At 38.6% G+C, this 22379-nt stretch overlaps 1 protein-coding gene across 1 annotated transcript in view; it reads right to left on the reverse strand.

The window, feature by feature from the left end:
• The window catches only part of sptbn4a (spectrin, beta, non-erythrocytic 4a), a 102306-nt gene extending 89847 nt beyond the window's left edge, over window positions 1-12459 (reverse strand). Inside the window, exon 1 of the mRNA XM_061963218.2 lies at window positions 11599-12459. Coding sequence (XP_061819202.1) covers window positions 11599-11721 — 123 coding nt within the window. The 5' untranslated portion in view covers window positions 11722-12459. The remainder of the gene's footprint in view (window positions 1-11598) is intronic.
• Between the last annotated feature and the right edge of the window lie 9920 nt (window positions 12460-22379).

Below are 22379 nucleotides of genomic sequence, written 5' to 3' on the forward strand. Positions count from 1 at the left end.
TCCCAAAACAGTAGTGCCACTAAGAAAACAGCGTGGACGCAACTAAACTGAATTTAGTAGTTTACCCCATCTAAATAAAAACTTCAAGAGAGACACGCAATCATACAGCACTGAACATAAGCCACTACTAGCATTTTGTTTTAATTAACATTTGACAGGCGTTCCCTGTAGCAGACAGTCTGGTAGGGTGCGGCTTGACAACAGATTGTAATACATAATCACTCGAGTCAAAATCTGATAGAAACGTGTAATTCATAAATAAATGCAGGTAAAAATCAAGCAAAATCTATTAATAATGATCAATGATTGAAATGCATTGCTGAAAGAGGCTGTTTGCAACCTGGTCACGGTTACATTTTTTTAACCAGACAGTACCACGCGCTTATGTTGATTGATTGATTGAGACTTTTTCCCGTAGATTGCACAGTACAGTACATATTACGTACAATTGACCACTAAATGGTAATACCCGAATACGTTTTTCAACTTGTTTAAGTCGGGGTCCACTTAAATTGATTCATGATACAGATATATACTATCATCATAATACAGTCATCACACAAGATAATCATCAGAGTATATACATTGAAGTGGAACAGTGTAGGACTGACTTGGTAGGATATGTACAGCAAGTACTGGACATAGAGAGAGAGAGAGATCAGAAAGCATAAGAATAAGTATCTACATTTGATTATTTACATTTGATTATTTACAAACCGGGGAGGTAGGATGTGGAAGGGAGGGTGTTAGTTTAGGGTTGAAGTTGCCTGGAGTTGTTCTTTTAGTGCAGTTTTGAAGGAGGATAGAGATGCCCTTTCTTTTACATCTGTTGGGAGTGCATTCCATATTGATGTGGCATAGAAAGAGAATGAGTTAAGACCTTTGTTAGATCAGAATCTGGGTTTAACGTGGTTAGTGGAGCTCCCCCTGGTGTTGTGGTTATGGCGGTCATTTACGTTAAGGAAATAGTTTGACATGTACTTCGGTATCAGGGAGGTGTAGCGGTTTTTCACAATTACTACCGTAATCATATTGGAATAAAATGCCTGTCAGTCCAAAAAATGTGTCTCGTCCACACAAATATGCAGGGGTTGCGTTCATGAACATAAAAGCATTCCAAGAGAAGCAACTAACAATTTGCAGTCATGTTGTTGTTACGATAGAATATACATTCAATGATAGATAGTGTTAGCTATCCAAACTACACACAAAGCTAGTGTGTGTACTTGTTAGGTATGGCCGTAGTTATGTCATTATGTGCTGAAAGAGGGTGGGATATAAAGCTTAAAACACATCAGAAAGTTGGCGCCCTCTAGGTAGCTCGGTAAAGATCGCATAAAGCCCCTTTAACATTGTTATGATTGACATACAGTGTTCCCTCGATTATTAACAAAACTGTTTTTCAATTTATATATATGGTATACAGTGTTCCCTTGATAATTAACAAAACTGTTTTTCAATTTACAGTAATACATCGTAAAAAAAAACTATTTTAGATTTTACGGTTGAAAAAAAATGGCAGCTCGGTTGCCAGAACTTAAAATAAATGAATTAATTTTTTTCATTTACAGTAATGTGCTGTAAAAATATTGATTTTATGGTAAAAAAAAAAACAACAACCTGGCAGCTCAGTCGACAGAATTTTACAGAAAATAAATGTTGTACCGTTTTTCCATTTACAGTAAGACACTTTTAAAACAACTATAGATTTTACGGTAAAAAACCGGCAGCTCAGTTGGCAGAATTTTAGCTTTAAAAAAAACAGTGGCGCTCTTTTTCCATTTACAGTAATACACCATAAAAACAACGACAACTGTAGATTTTACGGTAAAAAAAACTGGCAGTTCAGTCGCCAAAATTAAAAAAAAAAATGTTACTTTATTTCCATTTACATTTATACACCGTAAAAATAATAACTGTAGCGTTGACTGTATAAAACTAGCTGCTCAGTTGCCAGAATTTTATCATTAGAATTTCTTTTTTTATTTTATTTACAGTAATACACTGTAAAACAGACAAAATGTTATCGTAAATAAACAGTGGCAACATTTTAACATTCACAGTACAATGCTAAAAAAACAACAACAAAAAACATCACTTTTACTGTAAAATTCTGGTAATTGAGATGTCAGGTGTTTACTATAAAATGTAAAGATTTTGTTTCACTGTGCCCCTAATAAAACATACAATATTCAGATGCATAGGTAATTGTGTCATGATATAGGCAAATCGTTACACATTCAAATTCATCATTTTAAAAGGGATTTCAGGTCTAAATTCACATGTCTTTGGATGAAAATGCACACCTCAGATTTTACTGACCCATTGTCAAAAATAATTTGCATAATATATTATACAGTACATCAATCCATCGAAATCTACTTCATATTTTTTTTCCAACAACATCTGTGTCGAGGGGGCATAAGAGGTTTTCATAAAAATATAAACACCAAGTACATGTTGCCAGTTTACGACTGCAGAATTAAATAATGTATTATCTCAGTCTTGTGGTAGAGTGGTGAATTCTAGAATAAAGGTGAAGCATGGGTTCTATGTGTACGTATCCTAAGTATGTGGGTATTTTGGTCCGTCGGATGTGTGACAGCCAGCGAGATGCAACATATTTTGTTTGTGTGTTTGTTAATTGTATTCGAAATTCTTGACCCCTGCACTCGAGGTGAGGCTTGGCACGAGTCAGTGGCGAACGCTCACACTGTAACAGAGAAGCACGTTTCATTCAACGTACTCAAGCCGACGTGCTGTGCGTGCTGAATAAAGAGTGAAATAATGGCGGTATGGTACAGACAATACAATCATGGCGGCTTCATAGGTTGCTAAGAATGCTTTTCAGAACTACGAACTGAACAGGAAGTGACTGGGCGCATGTTTTAATGGTAACTAGACAGTAATTATGTTACGTTGTCGCTTCACGCTTCATTAACTTTATGCTGTATGTATGAAGTTAACAAAACTCCGACACATGTCGACGTAAACTGACCCATTTTACATAAAATTACCACTTTGGCTGTCATATTGTATGTCGACAAAAGCGTTTGACCATGTAAGTCGGGTCCTTTTTTCTTAAAGGTACAATACCAATATTGGAGCCTTGAGTATTGGCCGACAACGATATTGATCCGATACGACAGACCTGGGCAAATTAAGGCCCGGGGGCCACATGCAGCCCGTTAAGCTTTTCAATCTGGCCCGCCGGACATACCCCCAAAATGTATTTTAGATGTTTAAAATGGAAAGTGTAGCCATACTTGCCAACCCTCCCGGATTTTCCGGGAGACTCCCGAAATTCAGCGCCTCTCCCGAAAACCTCCCGGGACAAATTTTCTCCCGAAAATCTCCCGAAATGCAGGCGGAGCTGGAGGCCACGCCCCTCCAGCTCCATGCGGACCTGAGTCCGCTTTCCCACAATATAAAGAACGTCTACAGTAAAGCAGTCCGTCTGCCGTAAACAGCAATGTTGTGACACTCTTAAACAGGACAATACTGCCATCTAGTGCATTTGATGAAAGCACTTTTGTGCGTGCCACACAGCAATGCATAATCAGAGAGGGTGTTCAGCATGGTTAGAAAGATAGTGACAGAGAATAGAACAAGGATGGACAATTCAACCCTTAACTCAACAATGAGTAGATGAGTGTTATGTGTGTATATGTGTAAATAAATGAACACTGAAATTCAAGTATTTCTTTTATTTATATATATATATATATATATATATATATATATATATATATATATATATATATATATATATATATATATATATATATATATATATATGAAATACTTGACTTGGTGAATTATAGCTGTAAATATACTCATCCCCTCTTAACCACGCCCCCAACCACGCCCCCCGCACCCACCCCCCACCCCCACCTCCCGAAATTGGAGGTCTCAAGGTTGGCAAGTATGAGTGTAGCTGCCATTATGATGTGCAATGATGTTTTCTAATGACCGTAAGTCTTGAACTATACTAAGTATTTCAATGGTTGGAATCTGCGCTTTTGAATGATATACCAGTTTCTATGGTAATCAAATTAGTTACTATGGTAATCTAATTAGTTACTATGGTCATCTAATTAGTTACTATGGTAATCGACGTCACAGCAGCTCAGACGAGGCACCAAGCAGTGTGGGTGGGAAGCGTTTCCACAGACGCGGAAGGAGATATTCACAACAAAGTTATATATTGATATATCAGATTGTAGGTTGGTTTATTTTGTACCCTTCGCGTTCATATTTCACTGTTTGTTGCATTTTTGTTGCTCAGTTATTATACGTAATCGCACGGAAATCTGAAGAAGATGAAACATTACCAGAAGTACAAAGATGACTTATCATGCTGAATGGCAAAGTGCTCTGAAATGGCGAAGCTCACACGTTCCGCACAGTTTGTGTGGATATTTGATATTTGATATGATAAATGGCTTGATTAAACATAAGGACACCGCAAACATCACAGGCAACAGGAAGGAACTTTCATTAACTACACTGATATTTACTGATTTTATCGTCTTATCAAATATATAAACTGATTCGCTAGTTTGTTTTCAAACACGCTGTGCAACATTAGCCCTGAGTCTTTACAAAGCAAATAGAAAATTGAATATAACATTTCCCATGTGCCATCAAACGAGCACCAAATTAATAACGATATGTTAGAAGTGCATATGATTACAGTTAATACATCCGTTTTCATTTGCCGCACTTTTCGTATGAATAAATCATGACCGTCTTAGTTATCGTACGACCAAACATTGACTAGTCCATTTGCTCGCGTATCATTCTGCGGAATGGAGTACTTGGATTCATTCATCCGATTTACATTTTTCCTATAGAAACGTGATTGTTTTTTTCCGACCATTTGAAACGAATTACTTAAGAAATTGAGGTAATAATTTATCATCTAAAAATGTTAAAATTTAGTCAGAAATGTAAATGCTTATAATTACAATTTCAACCACATCATATTTGAATGTAAATGCTGACAATGACATCAGAAATCTTATTTAATGATGTTTCAAATTTCAGTCCTACTTTTCAATTATATAATTTTGTTTAATTGTGGTTAGGAATTGTGCAAAAATGAGTTTAAAAATGTCTAAACCAGGAGCTCTGGATTCTGGGTCTGGAAATGCTTGCTCTCTACATTCGCTCCGATCTAACCAAAGACTATAAAAATGGGACCCATTACCTCCCTTCTTGACACTCAGCATCAAGGGTTAGAATTGGGGGTTAAATCACCAAAAATGATTCCCGGGCGCGGCCACCACTGCTGGTCACTGCTCCCCTCGCCTCCCAGGGGGTGATGGGTCAAATGCAGAGAATAATTTCGCCACACCTAGCGTGTGTGTGACAATCATTGGTACTTTTAACTTTAGCTTAAACGCTCGCAAAGCTCGTCTTGGAAACAATAAATATTGGCAGCCATGTAATTTTAAATGTTCATGCTCAAACATGTGTGCCAAAATCCAAATGAATGTGTGGTCAAAACCTTGATTTCTAACCCCCAAAACCTTACCCAATAGTACCCTAATAGATTAGTACAATCATTTCTATCAGTTCTATCTTCGAACCGTTAAAGAAAGTTAGAAATGTAAAAAATCAGGCCTACAAAGTAGATTTTTTTTCTGGGAATCAGTATAGAAGATTCATCATCAGTTGTTTTAAACCGTAAAATAGCCACACTTTAAACAAATAATGTGTTAAAATGTGTCCTGCAGCTTCCTAAGTGAGTACGGTCTTAGAAATATTTTAGAGTGGTTGTCATGTGACACTCATGTGGATATGGCTTCCCCAATTTATTTATTTTTTACAATTAAAGCTCATTATAAAACCATTTAACAATATGGTGTCAAATATTATGATTCAACTGTTACTATATTTCTTTAATCAATTCATTTATAACAAGCTAGTAAAATATCGCTATCAGGATGTTAGCCTTAAAATTCCGATGGAAAGTCGGTATTTGTCACAAAAGTCACTCGATAAATGTCACTTTTTCAAATATTTTAAGTGAACATATGTGATCTTGGCTTCAATTCAAAGTAGATTTGTCTTTTTCAAATTAGTAGTATGTTTACCATGAACCATGAATTACAACATCACACGTCTTCTATGTCTTACATCCACTTGAAATGGAGCTGGATTCATTATGGACTAAGTATGCAAAGAGTTATGTTAGGTACGTAAACCTCGAGAATAAGAGAAAACGGGGTTATTTGTCACACTCGTCATATCTCGCTACTACAGGGCGCTGAATTTGAACTTGAGGTAAGAGAACTTTTTGTGTTTTTCATGTCAAATTGTAAATATTCAGCTTGTTAGTATTAATCTCCTGGGATTTTACACAATGACTTTATCACAAAACACTAGTTTTCCTTAAAAGTGTGGCGGGAAAGCTATAGTTTAGTTATTAGCTACTTAGCTAACTAGTTTGACACGGTTGTTAGCGCTTATGCAAGCGAGAAATTTAATTTGGGGTTGCTTTCACATTCTCTTTGGCTCGGTTATCAATGTATAACATATACTGTTATACTGTTGGCTGGCAAACTGATGTGTTTATAGTTCCCGTTCGATTTTCAATTAGTGATGCTTTAATTTACGCATTGGTAAACTGGTCAATGCAAATAAACTTTTATATTTAATTCTGCCTTCTTTTTAAAAATATTTTTTCACATTGTGACAAGCAACCTCACAGCGTGTGACAATGTTTGTTACAATGAGTTGGAGAATGAAAGGGGCGGACATTTCAAGACGACACCTTAAAGGGTCTGTTTGCTATATTTACGCAGAGTCTTTGAGTGCGCTAATTTTCCAGAGTGTTGTCACCATTAAACCCTGCCCTCTTTCGGCTTTTTGTGCGCAATGACGTAAACTACACCCGTACGCAACACATACGCATGCACATTAGTTTTGCGTGTGGTCAGCTAATGATAGCGATTTAACAAAGTTTAGCCACTAACGCTAGCTCTCATTGAATGTATATTGTACGTAACAGCAACATGCAAATTGTTAGTTGCCTCTCTTGGACTGCTTCTGTGTGTGTGTGTGTGTGTGTGTGTGTGTGTGTGTGTGTGTGTGTGTGTGTGTGTGTGTGTGTGTGTGTGTGTGTGTGTGTGTGTGTGTGTGTGTGTGTGTGTGTGTGTGTTTTTGTATTTCTACCCTTCTTGAGACATCAACAAGGAAAAGTACCTTCCATATGAGGACCGGTGAACAAGTTAGGACCGAAATCATGGTCCTAATACGGAAAACCATTGCATCGAATAGAGAATGTCTCATGTGCACCCCGAGTGGTGAAATTCATCAAAATTAGGGTAGTCCCAAAAAAGAGGGATTTTTCAAAATGACTGTGTGTCGCTTTTTAAAAGTGCTCAGCCTCTGGTCAACATATGAAATAACAAGTGTGTGTAAAAATTTGAAGTGCTCCTCCTCTGGCTAACATATGTAATAACAAGGAGCTCCGTAGAAAACTGACTGTGCAGAAAGTCGGCGACCTCTTTGCACTATTCGCTTCAGCAGCCACTGACCCCTCTCTGTCAGTTTACGTGGCCTACCACTTGGTGGCTGAGTTGCTGTTGTTCCAAACTCTTCCATTTTCTTATAATAAAGCCGACAGTTGACTTTGGAATATTTAGGAGCGAAGAAATTTCACGACTGGATTTGTTGCACAGGTGGCATCCTATGACAGTTCCACGCTGGAAATCACTGAGCTCCTGAGAGCGGCCCATTCTTTCACAAATGTTTGTAGAAACAGTCTCCATGCCTAAGTGCTTGATTTTATACACCTGTGGTGATTAGGACACCTGATTCTCATCATTTGGATGGGTGACCAAATACTTTTGGCAATATAGTGTATTTCATGCGTGTGTCTGAGACTGGAAATGAGTGTTTGTGTCCATTTTGTGTTGAGTCGTTAAAAAAGAAACATTAGCATAAAGCAAACCACTTATCCAGTCTCATGTTGGGTGCACGTTTTAACAGGGTTCACTTGTCAAAGATTAAAAGAAACGATTAGTGCTGACGAAATGACAAATAAACTCGTGTCATTACTTACAAAAACATTATTGCAATAGAAATGTTGACAAGCAGATTAATTACACAATTTATTTTGACTGCACGTGCTCCTTTACCGTAACAGTGGATGGTTATCTGCCCACTGCTCCCCTCACCTCCCAGGGGGTGATCGAGGGTGATGGGTCAAATGCAGAGAATAATAACTTTAACTTTAACTTTAAGTGAGCAGAATAAGGCGTGCTATCCATTCAGAATGTCTGCCTTCATGAATATGCTAAATATATGCTGATCGTCACAACGCCCAAAATGCTGCAAGGAGAAAGTGCACATATGTTATACAGCACTCGCAATGTGATTTAGTAACACTCATCATCGTTTTGCAGGCACTATTTTGCGTTGTATTTAGCACGTCTTAAAAGTACGTGCAAACAGACACACACTCGGTGCTTGCGCTGCAAAGACAGAGGATTTACAGAGAATCCTCCGCCATACGTGTGCATCAATATACTTGCATGGTCCATCAGAAATAAAAAATCAACATCCTTTTATAATCAAGGGTCTGATAAAAACAAATTAAATTGATGCGTTTTGGTGTCTGTTGGCGTTTTATTATAATGGCGTTCCTTTTTTCATTCATATTATTGACACATCTCCTGGACCTTTTCTAAAATTACCATAAAAAGTAGGGATGTCCGATAATGGCTTTTTGCCGATATCCGATATTCCGATATTGTCCAACTCTTTAATTACCGAAACCGATGTCAACCGATACCGATATCAACCGATATATACAGTCGTGGAATTAACACATTATTATGCCTAATTTGGACAACCAGGTATGGTGAAGATAAGGTACTTTTAAAAAAAATGTATAAATAAAATAAGATAAATAAATTAAAAACATTTTCTTGAATAAAAAAGAAAGTAAAAACAGTTACATTGAAACTAGTAATTAATGAAAATGAGTAAAATTAACTGTTAAAGGTTAGTACTATTAGTGGACCAGCAGCACACACAATCATGTGTGCTTACGGACTGTATCCCTTGCAGACTGTTTTGATATATATTGATATATAATGTAGGAACCAGAATATTAATAACAGAAAGAAACAACTCTTTTGTGTGAATGAGTGTGAATGAGTGTAAATGGGGGAGGGAGGTTTTTTGGGTTGGTGCACTAATTGCAAGTGTATCTTGTGTATTTTATGTTGATTTAGTAAGAATCACGCACGCCGTGGCAGTTTGAAGTGAAATGCACTTTACTCACGACGAGTCACGACCGCGTTTTATCAACCGTCGTCATAGCGATCAATTAATCCACAGGCCAATATTAATCCACTCAACAACACAAAAAAATGGAGGTAATAAAATAATTCATAAAGTTGCTTTGAAGCAAGATAGCATCCACTGTGACTGACAGGTCTGTGGTTGCCGTCTGACGTCACTCCAATTGCGCCGCGTTTGCTTGGCATTAAAAGACATCTGGCTTTAATGTGTTTCAGTTTGTTCTGTCTCTTGACTACAAACTGGACGATCGAGCATTACATTTGCTCACTGAGTCTTTTTATTAAAACAAATATCAAAATATTATAATAATATAATACACACTACACACACACATACATCGGTAGCGCCACACTCAATATGGCTTCCGGTCCGTCACTCAAATACGTCTGTGTACAACATAAACACAAATAACAATTCCTATTGTTACAAAATGCACAACCACACAACATGCTAAGTGATTGTATTGCAACTTGTACAGGGTGTAGCCAGCCTTCCGCCCGGGTGCAGCTGGGATGGGACAAGCGGTAAAAAAAGGATGGAGGATGGATTGATGTGATACATTTGATAAGATATATACCGTATTTTTCGGAGTATAAGTCGCACCGGAGTATAAGTCGCACCGGCCGAAAATGCATAATAAAGAAGGAAAAAAAACATATATAAGTCGCACTGGAGTATAAGTCGCATTTTTTGGGGAAATGTATTTGATAAAACCCAACACCAAGAATAGACATTTGAAAGGCAATTTAAAATAAATAAAGAATAGTGAACAACAGGCTGAATAAGTGTACGTTATATGACGCATAAATAACCAACTGAGAACGTGTCTGGTATGTTAACGTAACATATTATGGTAAGAGTCATTCAAATAACTATAACATATAAAACATGCTATACGTTTACCAAACAATCTGTCACTCCTAATTGTTAAATCCCATGAAATCGTATATGTCTAGTCTCTTACGTGAATGAGCTAAATAATATTATTTGATATTTTACGGTAATGTGTTAATAATTTCACACATAAGTCGCTCCTGAGTATAAGTCGCACCCCCGGCCAAACTATGAAAAAAAACTGCGACTTATAGTCCGAAAAATACGGTAATCCAAATTCAAAAGTGTGATTAATCTGATTTAAAAATGTAGTCATTTGACAGCACTATTTGCAATTAATCGTGATTAATTATGAACAAAATGCACTCAATCGCAATTAAATATAGTTATCTTTCGACAGCTCTAATATTTTGGTTCGAGCAAGTTGAAAGCAGTTCCTTTAAGCTTCAGTTAAACAATAGAATGAAAATTGAAAGATGTTTTTAAGATGGTGAGTGTGACTACCACCTTTTATCCTCATCTTCAAGATATTTGGATATATTGTCCATAGAGTAAATACAACAACACAATACAATTACCTCAAAATACTGTAAAGTCTAAATCAATATTGCATTATTGCATATTTCATCTATGCAGAAATCCCTTGTTTATCCCTATTCATCAATTCTGGACATAACCGCGATTACTGAAATTCCGAGAAGTTGGAATAATTTATTATGAATCTACTATTTTCATAGCTAGAGCATAACAAAATTGGTCACTACTTTTTAAATATATTTTTTTTAATATTATGAGAGCCCTTCAGACATGAAATAACATTCATTAATCACCTTTACACTATTTTAATCCAATATAATAATGCTTCCTGAGGCTGAGCCAATCAATGGACACAATACTGAACAGCGCGCTCTGATTGGTTTGGTCTAATCTAGTGGCAGATACTACTCTAATATTGATATTTTTAGTTTATTTAGCTATTTGTATGCTTGAAAATGTTCAATTATATTAGAATTTTGTTAAATTAATCAGCAATGTGGTGTATACCCACACATTCTTCTGTCAGAGATAAAAGCAGCAAAGTTTCAACATAAACGGCACACCTGAGCATCATTCGGGATCAAAGCATGGTGGGAACTCAGTTCTTGTCGTATAAAACAGACAAGGCAAAAAAGAAATGTACATTATTTGTACACTGCTGCAAAGGTTTACGTGCCCTCTGCCGCTCGCGGCGAGCTTGGTGACGTTCCAGAACCATTGTAACAGCTGTGAGGATGGTGACAGGGATCCTGTCACCTGGGCGGAGGGGATGGGGGGGCGTGAAAAGCTCATAGCATTCATAACCTTGAGAATGTTTTTCAGGATGCTACTGTAAGTGATAATCGGACGGCCCAGTGAGTGAGTCATATTAGACTCACCTGCTCCATCCATCTGACCTCCACTCACCTGTTCTATCTTGGCCAGCCATTCCTTGTTGCGGGCCAGTTCTGCCATGAAGGCCTGGTGCTTCAGCCACTTCCTGTGCAGCTTTTGAGCCTCATCTCGTGCCGTGTCCCGGGCCATAAGCATCTTCTCTTGCACCTGCTGTCCCAGTCACTCAGCTAGGGGAGACAAAAATAGCCACCATCAGGAGGCCAAGGCTGGTGCTGCTCCTTTCCCACAGGACGTCCTGCTTCCTTCTTCTGCACACCAGACCACCCGGCTCTGCTCTGCAGGGGCCCGGATACCTGTGCTCGCGCTCCCCGCCACCCCCCACCGCCAGACACCCTATTCTGGAGGAGAAAAAAAATGAAGATAAGCACCTCAGCAGTGGTAGCAAAGGAAGCACTCAAGCCTGCTCGGATCGCCTCTGGGTCCTCATGCCCTACTATTTCATGCGGTCCTGATGCTGCAGTGCCTGCTAGCCAGGAAAGGCCAAAACACCCAGCAAAAATCAAAACGAGCCAATGACAACGCTGGTCAGCGGGCACACGGGCATCCGATATATCTGGCAAGTGGGGTGTTATCTTCTCCGCTCGATTAAAATCCAGGCGAGAAGAGGAGAAGATGCGGTCTTAGCATCGCCGCAGCCGGAGCAAACCTGTTCATCCGCCGCTTGCTAGTCCCGGTCAATCTATAGTCCTGTCTAGCGAGGCAGTAGGCGGCAGGAGGAGGCGGAGGAGGAAGAGTTAGAGTGGGAGGAGCGATAGGAACGGGATGCAGAGGCAGTGCAGAGGAGGCCGGATAACATAAGCTATCTGCTCTTGGAATGCAACACTCCACCCGCTGCAAAGACGCACCGGGTTTCTCTGTCCTCGCGGTGACGAGTACCTCAACCACACTTGCTGCTGCAGTCCTTGCCTCTCGGCAGCACTCCTGTGCGGGTGCGTGTGTGTGTGTGTGTGTGTGTGTGTGTGTGTGTGTGTGTGTGTATGTGTGTGTGCAATCACAATCAGCACTGCAGTGCCGGAGCAGAGCAAGAGAGAGAGAGAGAGAGAAAAAGAGAGAGAGAGAAAGAGGAGGAGGAGAGAGAGGGAGGCAGGGATGGGGAATAAAGACAAACAGAGGAAATGAGGGAAAATGTTGTAAAAGATGTTGGAGAGGAGGCGAAACGTATAGCATGGAAGAAAGAGCCTGCGTCATCCTACAGTGTCAGCAGGAACGTTTCTCTGCACTTGCAAGGACTGCACCCAGTAGCAGGAGCGGGATTTGGCAAGGAAGGAGGGGCGGCGGTGCGGGGGATGGGGTTGGGTGGTGTGGTGTTGGGGGGCGGCGGGGGGGGGTCATTGTAAAGCAGCTTGAATGAGAGGAAAGGAGGTTACGTGCACACGGCAGCAACAGTGCTGCTTTACCACGACCCGCATGAGCGCCTCCTGCCACAAAAACTGTATCAGTGTTTCCTTGCCGCCACATCATATTGTTGTCTATGTAGCGCCAGATCACCACCAATAACTGAAGCATAACTTTAATAAAAAAAACTAATCTACACTATACTCTTAGGGATGGGTATCAAATTCTGTACTTTTACAGGCACCGACCGACTTCTACCGGGTATTGTAAAATCAAACGGTGCCGTATTTTTGTTATCTTTGTTGCTCTTGACGTCACGTCTGGTTGCAGACTAAACACCGGCTCAAACACTTGGGGAGGGATCAAGCACTCAAGCAGCAGTCAGAGTGGACTCAGCCAAACTGCTTTTGGGGATTTTTTTGTTTGTTTTTGGAATGCTGCTTATGGCACAGGGGTGGGACCCGACAAGCTTTGCTTCTTACTAGGGATGTCCGATAATGGCTTTTTGCCGATATCCGATATTCCGATATTGTTCAACTCTTTAATTACCGATACCGATATCAACCGATACCGATATCAACCGATATATGCAGTCGTGGAATTAACACATTATTATACCTAATTTGGACAACCAGGTATGGTGAAGATAAGGTCATTTTTTTTTAAATTAATAAAATAAGATAAATAAATTAAAAACATGTTCTTGAATAAAAAAGAAAGTAAAACAATATAAAAACAGTTACATAGAAACTAGTAATTAATGAAAATTAGTAAAATTAGCTGTTAAAGGTTAGTACTATTAGTGGACCAGCAGCACGCACAATCATGTGTGCTTACGGACTGTATCCCTTGCAGACTGTATTGATATATATTGATATATAATGTAGGAACCAGAATATTAATAACAGAAAGAAACAACCCTTTTGTGTGAATGAGTGTAAATGGGGGAGGGAAGTTTTTTGGGTTGGTGTACTAATTGTAAGTGTATCTTGTGTTTTTTATGTTAATTTAATAAAAAAAATTTAAAAAAATAAAATAAAAAATAAAAAAACGATACCGATAATAAAAAAAAACGATACCGAAAATTTCCGATATTACATTTTAAGGCATTTATCGGCCGATAATATCGGCAGGCCGATATTATCGGACGGCCGATATTATCGGACATCTCTACTTCTTACCACTTCTTTTGGACAGTTGATCACTTGGGCAAAAATGTGTGCTTGTGAAGTGTCAACATGTTCTAAATAAAATAAATTGATTGATTGAAAGGTCAGTGGTTGCCAAACTTTTTTGCCTCGCCTCTTTATGGCACATAAAAATGATAAATGCCGACAAAGAAAGTATTTATTAGAGATGTCCGATAATTGCTTTAAAATGTAATATTGGAAATTATCGGTATCGGTTTCAACCTCCCGATATTCCCGGGATACTCCCGAATTTCACAGTGCCCCTCCCGAAATCTCCCGGGGCAACCATTCTCCTGAATTTCTCCCGATTTCCACTTGGACAACATTATTGGGGGCGTGCCTTAAAGGCACTGCCTTTAGCGTCCTCTACAACATGTCGTCACGTCCGCTTTTCCTCCATACAAACAGCGTGCCGGCCCAGTCAGATAATATATGTGGCTTTTACACACACATAAGTGAATGCATAGCATACTTGATCAACAGCCATACAGGTCACACTGAGGGTGGCCGTATAAACAACTTTAACACTGCTACAAATATGCCCCACACTGTGAACCCACACCAAACAAGAATGGCAAACACATTTTGGGAGAACATCTGCACCGTAACACAACATAAACACAACAGAACAAATACCCAGAACCCCGTGCAGCACTAACTCTTCCGGGACGCTACAATATACACTCCCCCGCTACCACCAAACCCCGACCCACCAACCCCGCCCACTTCAACCCCGCACCCCCTCCACCTGGCAAGTATGGTAGTGGGTATCAGGATTGTCTCAGGGAGAGCATGTCCCAAATTCCAAGCTGTTTTGAGGCATGTTAAAAAAAAATAATGCACTTTGTGACTTCAATAAATATGGCAGTGCCATGTTGGCACTTTTTTCCATAACTGGAGTTGAAGTTGTTCTCTTATTTTGGAAAACCTTGTTTTTGATTGATTGATTGATTGAAACCTGTATTAGTAGATTGCACAGTACAGTACATATTCCGTACAATGGACCACTAAATGGGAACACCCGAATAAGTTTTTCAACTTGTTTAAGTCGGGGTCCACGTTAATCAATTCATGGTAAAGTTACATTGTTTAATGCATCCAGCGGGGCATCACAACAAAATTAGGCATAATAATGTGTTAATTCCACGACTGTATATATCGGTATCGGTTGATATCGGAATCGGTAATTAAGAGTTGGACAATATCGGAATATCGGCAAAAAAGCCATTATCGGACATCTCTAGTATTTATGATTAAAAAAGCTCTAGCAGAAAGTATGACTATACTTTTATAAAATGTGCTAAGGCAATGCTAATTTATATTGTATATGGCATTGACATGCTACTGATTAGCAATATCGATTTTACATGGCGATTTCAACACCTCCAGATTAGGTAATGAAAATGGAAATGTTCTCACACTTGACATGTTATCACTGACGATGTTTTTGCGAGTGGCGGTGCGGACCTGCTTGCGCCCGGAAAAACACGAGTGATGACGTCACGAATATTGTCGACAAATATAATTGTCGGCAACAAATAGGGACTAATCCTTGCAGCCCTATAATACAACACTTGCAAATGAGACTCAGAAGTGTAAGAAAAGAAGATGCAACAACTGGACAGTACAGTTATCGTTATCAGCTCATGTGTAAATGTTACATTAATATCATTAAAGAGTTAACATTTATCAACACACCTATCTCCAAATATTGTTAGTGGTATCTCAGTTTTCGCTTCGTTTTTTTGTTCCAAAAGGTTTGATGGAAACCAAATCAAATGAAAACCAAAGCAAATGTTCCCATTAAAAATCGTGTAAATTGAATGAATCTTATCCAGACATCCAAAAATATAATCACAAAACATTTTATGCTTTTATAAATGGTAAATAGGTTATACTTGTATAGTGCTTTTCTACCTTCAAGGTACTCAAAGCGCTTTGACACTATTTCCACATTCACACACACATTCACACACTGATGGTGGGAGCTGCAATGCAAGGCCCTAATCACGACCCATCAGGAGCAAGGGTGAAGCGTCTTGCTCAAGGACACAACGGACGTAACGAAGTCGGTAGAAGGTGGGGATTGAACCAGGAACCCTCAGGTTGCTGGCACGGCCACTCTTCCATCCGCGCCACGCTGCCCCCAATACTACATTTTATTCACATAAGTATGTTATTCAAGAAATAAGTTTTAAATTTGCACTTTATTAATCTCAATTTTGGAGATTATTATTTATTTGCATATATAAGTATTTTATTCAAGACAGAAGTATTGCCTCCCAGAAGAAGCTTTTTAATTTAACTATTTGAAAATTATTCTATAAAAAGTCAAATTTTTATCTGGTCTAAAAAGAACATTATTCAAATGAGAATCTTGATAAGAGTAAGATGTAGTGTTATTTCATACTACTAATGTGTGATCAAATAAAATAAAAACATGTTTTGAATAGCTCTGTCATGGTTTCTCTAAAAAGTGGGGGGGGGAAAAAATCACATTTTAGGCCATATCGCCCAGGCTCACTTATAGAGAACCATAATAGTTTTACATGCATAAATAAATAGCTAAATTGGGGCCAAAGCTGAATTCTATTTAGATGCCCCCCTTGTAATATTTTTTTCCACACATTTTTTATTTTTAATGTGAAATCATTTTACACGTTTTCAATTATTTTATACATATTTTTTACTTAAACAAATGCATTGGAAATGATTTCTTCAAATATTGTTTTTGTGTGGGGAATAACAGATTCAGCATTATCAAAATAAAATGTGTAAATCATAATAAGACAACTCTGACCTGTGATCAAACCTACTAGGTCTACCGTCCAAGACCAGCACTAATACGATGCGCCATGGGAGACAGTGAGAAGGCTCAGGGAAATTTGCCATTATATTCTTATCGGTGATTGAGCAGGAAAGGGCTAGAAATACACTTGCGGTAAAAGTTCATATGACGCACCCTGTCATTCATTAGACATTTTACATGCGCTGGCCCCCCACGGAGCGCGACGCCCTACCCACTGCACGTAATCTGTGTACACAGAGTGAGGACTTTTGTTGTCAAAGACGGCAGACCTTCTTCTCACCTTCTTTGTCAAAGTTTTGACAGTCACGTTTTTTTGGTCGCACTGTGGATTATTTTGCAGTCGTACTCAAAATAACCAAAGTACAAATATTACGTCACCAACGCATAGAACTCTTTTTTGGGGCTCTGGATTCTGAGGAATGATATGCTGGAAAAATGGACTAAATTGGTATGTGCAATCAGTCTTTCCAGGAGTTTGCCAGACTTTTTGTCGCGGCCTAAAATGCCTGAACTTACTTTTTCAGAATGTTGCGACTAAAGATGCCATGTTTTGAAGCTTTTTTTTAAATAATATTGTGTGATCTTGTGATTTTATGAAGTTGTTACAAATGTTTTAAGTGTTCCTTGTAGGCTTAACCTCAAAAAGCACACCGTTTCTACCAAAAATGGAAACCGAATACTGTATTGATGTTTTGCTCGTTTTACACCACACTGGACAAAGACTTAAATTAAACACTCGACGGCAGGAAAAGCACATACTCAGCGCTCATTGTCAAATTACTGTACTGTTTTAATTTAATCATAACTATAGAAAGAAACACGAAACGTTGTCTTTTCTGTCGTCCACAAGTTGCAGACATTCTCCGTGTATGTTTTACGCTTGAAAAGTGTTTGTCCTTCTTAAACATCCATTTATGTTCCAACACATTTACCCCCACACATTAAGAGCTTTGTGAACTGTTGAGAGTGATCTATAGCAGTGATCCCCAACCACCGGGCCGCGGCCCGGTACCGGTCCGTGGATCGATTGGTACCGGGCCGCACAAGAAAAAAAAATAAAATATATATATATATATATATATATATATATTTTTTTTTTTTTTAAATGTATTTTATTTTATTTTTTTAAATTAAATCAACATAAAAAAAACACAAGATACACTTACAATTAGTGCACCAACCCCCAAAAAAAACCTCCACTCATTCACACTCATTCGCACAAAAGGGTTGTTTCTTTCTGTTATTAATATCTCTGGTTCCTACATTATATATCAATATATATCAATACAGTCTGCAGGGTAAGCACACATGATTGTATTTTTTTATGACAAAAAATATATATATATATATATATATATATATGTATATATATATATATATATATATATATATATATATATATATATATATATATATATATATATATATATATCCCCCCACCCAGGTCCGTTGGACAAATTTTCAAGCGTTGACCGGTCCGCAGTTACAAAAACGTTGGGGACCACTGATCTATAGTGTAATCTTTTATTGGTAAAAGGGAGATGATTAGAGATTATTATCACACTTCAACATTTCTAACATGGAAATGCTGACCCTTTGCTAGGTCAGCATTGCAAATGAAAATCTGTTCTTAACTGTCTTACCCTGGATAAATAAAGTTGAAATAAATATATAAAAGTAACGCTGGTAATTCGGCCCTCCTTTCAATACTGCTCCGCGCCAAGCGCAAACGATGGTTGCACGTGTGAGAGACGAGTGTGCTAGCCACTACGCTAAAAGCCTGAGTTGATAGTCTAGCGGTCAGCCCTACTCTTGAAGTCTTTGTGGAGTTAGAGTAATTTACTCGCCTTTGTTGCATAAATACATGTAAACTAGGAAGTTAATGTTTACATAATACATTACCCAGAAGGCTTAGCACTGTAAACTGGAACAGAAAGTAGTTCCGAGCTCAGCGGGAGTACGACAATAGTGTCATTTTGGCAATAAAGTCTTGGTATATTGTTAGATTTTGTTGTTACTGCTTTAAGTTGACCGTTGACGTGTGTGATTGAGCGCCGGTCAAAGGCAAATTTGATTGGCAAAAATGATGGATCAGAATATGCTGGAAAGTTGCAGGCATTGGAAAAAAGTTGTGAGGCCGCACACAATTTGTGGGGGATGGTTGAATTTGAGCTTGCGACACATAACGAGCTGTTCCAAGTAGGGACCCAGGTGGACCACTCATCTGTGCATCAGTTGGTGACGTCTCTGCGCTGCTGACATGTCTCTGGCCCCACTATGGACTGGACTCTCACATTATTAACTAGATCCACTCGACATCCATTGCACCGGTCACCAAAGAGCGGGGGGGGGGGGGGGTCCCTACATCTGCAGTCCCTTCCAAGGTTTCTCGTTGTTCCCATTGGGTTGAGTTTTTTCTTGCCCTGATGTGGGATCTGAGCCGAGAATGTCATTGTGACTTGTGCAGCCCTTTGAGACACTAGTGAATAAGGGCTAAATAAATCAACTTTGATTGATTGAAGCCCTGTGATGAGGTGGCGACTTGTCCAGGGTGTACACTGCCTTCCGCCCGAATGCAGCTGACATAGGCTCCAGCACCCCCCGCCACCCCAAAAGGGACAAGCGGTAGAAAATGGATGGATGGATGATTGAAACTTGGGTTGTTTGATTTATTTTCAAAACAAAATCTCTCTGTTCAAGGCAGATCATATTTTATATTTTGAAAAGTGGGCTGAGATCACCCTGAAGTCAACTTAGCAAAGGTTTTCAGACGTAATTTCACCTCATTGACACACATGGACAAGGACATGCTGATTCTGGAGACCCGAAATCGATGAATCATGTTACAGGCATATCCTGGACAGCTATTTGGGGTCCTGTGTTAAATAGCAACTGATCCAGGGGCCGGGTGTGTGTGTGTGTGTGTGTGTGTGTGTGTGTGTGTGTGTGTGTGTGTGTGTGTACGCTAATCAAATACAAGCGGCCACGAAAGTATTCACCGCGTGAGTGAGACCGGAGATCCGCAACCACAAGCCCAGGGAGCATGCTTAGAGACACTCTTCTGTTGTTTGGCAACACATTAAAACACAACTGCTTTACTTATTTCACCAGTAAGGCCAAATGTGGCCTGCGGGCCACTTGCTGAACATACCACTTGTTTAGAGCAAAAAGGCATAACATGATGAGAAAAAGCCTGACATGTTGATACTGATAAGGAATAAAAACACAAAAAAGTTTGTCTTTGAATGTGTTTTCGTCTTTTTATGAGCCAATTTCATTATAAATGACATGACGTCACGCTTACACCAGTTTGAACGAATAACAATAACAATATTTGTTTAATGTACTTGAAAAATAGTTGATTATTGTTGTTATTTACGATCATATTTATAAGCACAGTATAGTTTTGATATACTTGGAGGTAGAGATGTCCGATAAAATGCTTTAAAATGTAATATCGGAAATTATCGGTATCGTTTTTTTTTATTATCGGTATCGTTTTTTTTGTTTAGTTTTTTTTATTAAATTAACATAAAAAACACAAGATACACTTACAATTAGTACACCAACCCAAAAAACCTCCCTCCCCCATTTACACTCAATCACACAAAAGTGTTGTTTCTTTCTGTTATTAATATTCTGGTTCCTACATTATACATCAATATATATCAATACAGTCTGCAAGGGATACAGTCCGTAAGCACACATGATTGTGCGTGCTGCTGGTCCACTAATAGTACTAACCTTTAACAGTTAATTTTACTCATTTTCATTAATTACTAGTTTCTATGTAACTGTTTTTATATTGTTTTACTTTCTTTTTTATTCAAGAAAATGTTTTTAATTTATTTATCTTATTTTATTTTTTATTTTTTTCAAAAAGGACCTTATCTTCACCGTACATGGTTGTCCAAATTAGGCATAATAATGTGTTAATTCCACAACTGTATATATCGGTATCGGTTGATATCGGTATCGGTTGATATCGGTTTCGGTAATTAAGGGTTTGGTCATTATCGGAATATCGGCAAAAAGCTATTATCGGACATCCCTACTTGGAGGCTATATAACACTACTGTTCTTTTTAGAATGTATAGTCATTGTACTCCTTGCTAGCTGATAAAGCAATTTAAATCCTGTGAAAAAAAGATGTTGAATCTCAGTGATCCTAAACAGGGGCGCCGCTAGGGATTTTGAGCCCCATGAAAAGAATCTTTACAGGGCCCCCAACACAGTGTCATTATATTTTCTGTATTATAATTTCATCATCATTAGGGGCCTCTCTGGGCCCCCCTCCATCATGGGCCCCTAGAATCCGTCTCCTTTACCCCCCTTTTTCAGTTCCCCTGATCCTAAATACTTGGTAGATTGAAATAGAGTAGTGAATTTAAACAAAAGTTTCAAAAACAATACACAAGCTCTTTTGTTTTAAATTGTGGTATCCAATAAATATTGAGAATAATGTAAATTCATAAGTATCGGTATCGGCTACTAAAGTTCCTGGTATTGTTACAAACCCTTCCTTGTCTGTAGCCGGTAAAGTTAGGCCTTCAAAATAAAAGCATGACAGCACAATAACCCAGGGGCCCTGGCCAGAAAATGTTTCTTGCATCAACATATTGGTGGCAGAAATGCACTTATTTTTATTATTATAATTAATTTTGAGTGTGTGAATGGGTGAATGTAAAGCGCTGTATCATTCCAGATATATACTGTAAATACAGACCATTTTGTTTGTGCTGATGCCCCCAACTCCAAAAATGAGTAGAGGATACAGCGCAAAATGTGTCATACTGTAGTTTGAAGTCATTAGGTACACGCTGTCGTCCTTCACTTCCTCTGTACGTCCATAATAATAACAGCAATGATCTACGTTAAAATGAGTTTATTCTCATTTTCACATTATGTTAAAATGCCCAAAACAGTGTAATACAAGATTAACTGAACTCAGCACATAAATCTGCTAAATTTGTACGTATGCAATTTGCTGTCATTAAGCATGCTTGTATTGATAACAATACCATCATTTCCTGTTTTACACTTTGACCTGTGGATGACAAAAAAAATAAAAATTCATTCAGTTCATAAATAAACAACTGACAGATGACTTAACGATGTGAGCATAAATGAACGACAGGCTTGGCTACACACTTGCAGCGCCAATCATTTACAGCTTTGTTTGTCATAAATGATGCAGAAGAGTTGATGTGTTTATGTGCTATCAATCAATGCGAGCGCAGTAGCAGAGCCGGTGTAATTTCCATCTTTAATATTCCCTGTCTACTGTTAGATTGACAAAAAGTTAAACGTCTCGGAAAGATGCGATGAAGCGCTCATATTTGACTAATTGTGTAACCGTGCTGATGGTCACTCAACAAAAATACCAGCCTTCACTTTTGTTTTTGTAAAAATCTGTCTCCTCCTTTGCTAAAATAAACCATCCACATGTCAGCAATAGT

Source organism: Nerophis lumbriciformis, linkage group LG09, assembly GCF_033978685.3.
Source record: "Nerophis lumbriciformis linkage group LG09, RoL_Nlum_v2.1, whole genome shotgun sequence".
NCBI classification, from domain to species: Eukaryota; Metazoa; Chordata; class Actinopteri; order Syngnathiformes; family Syngnathidae; genus Nerophis; species Nerophis lumbriciformis.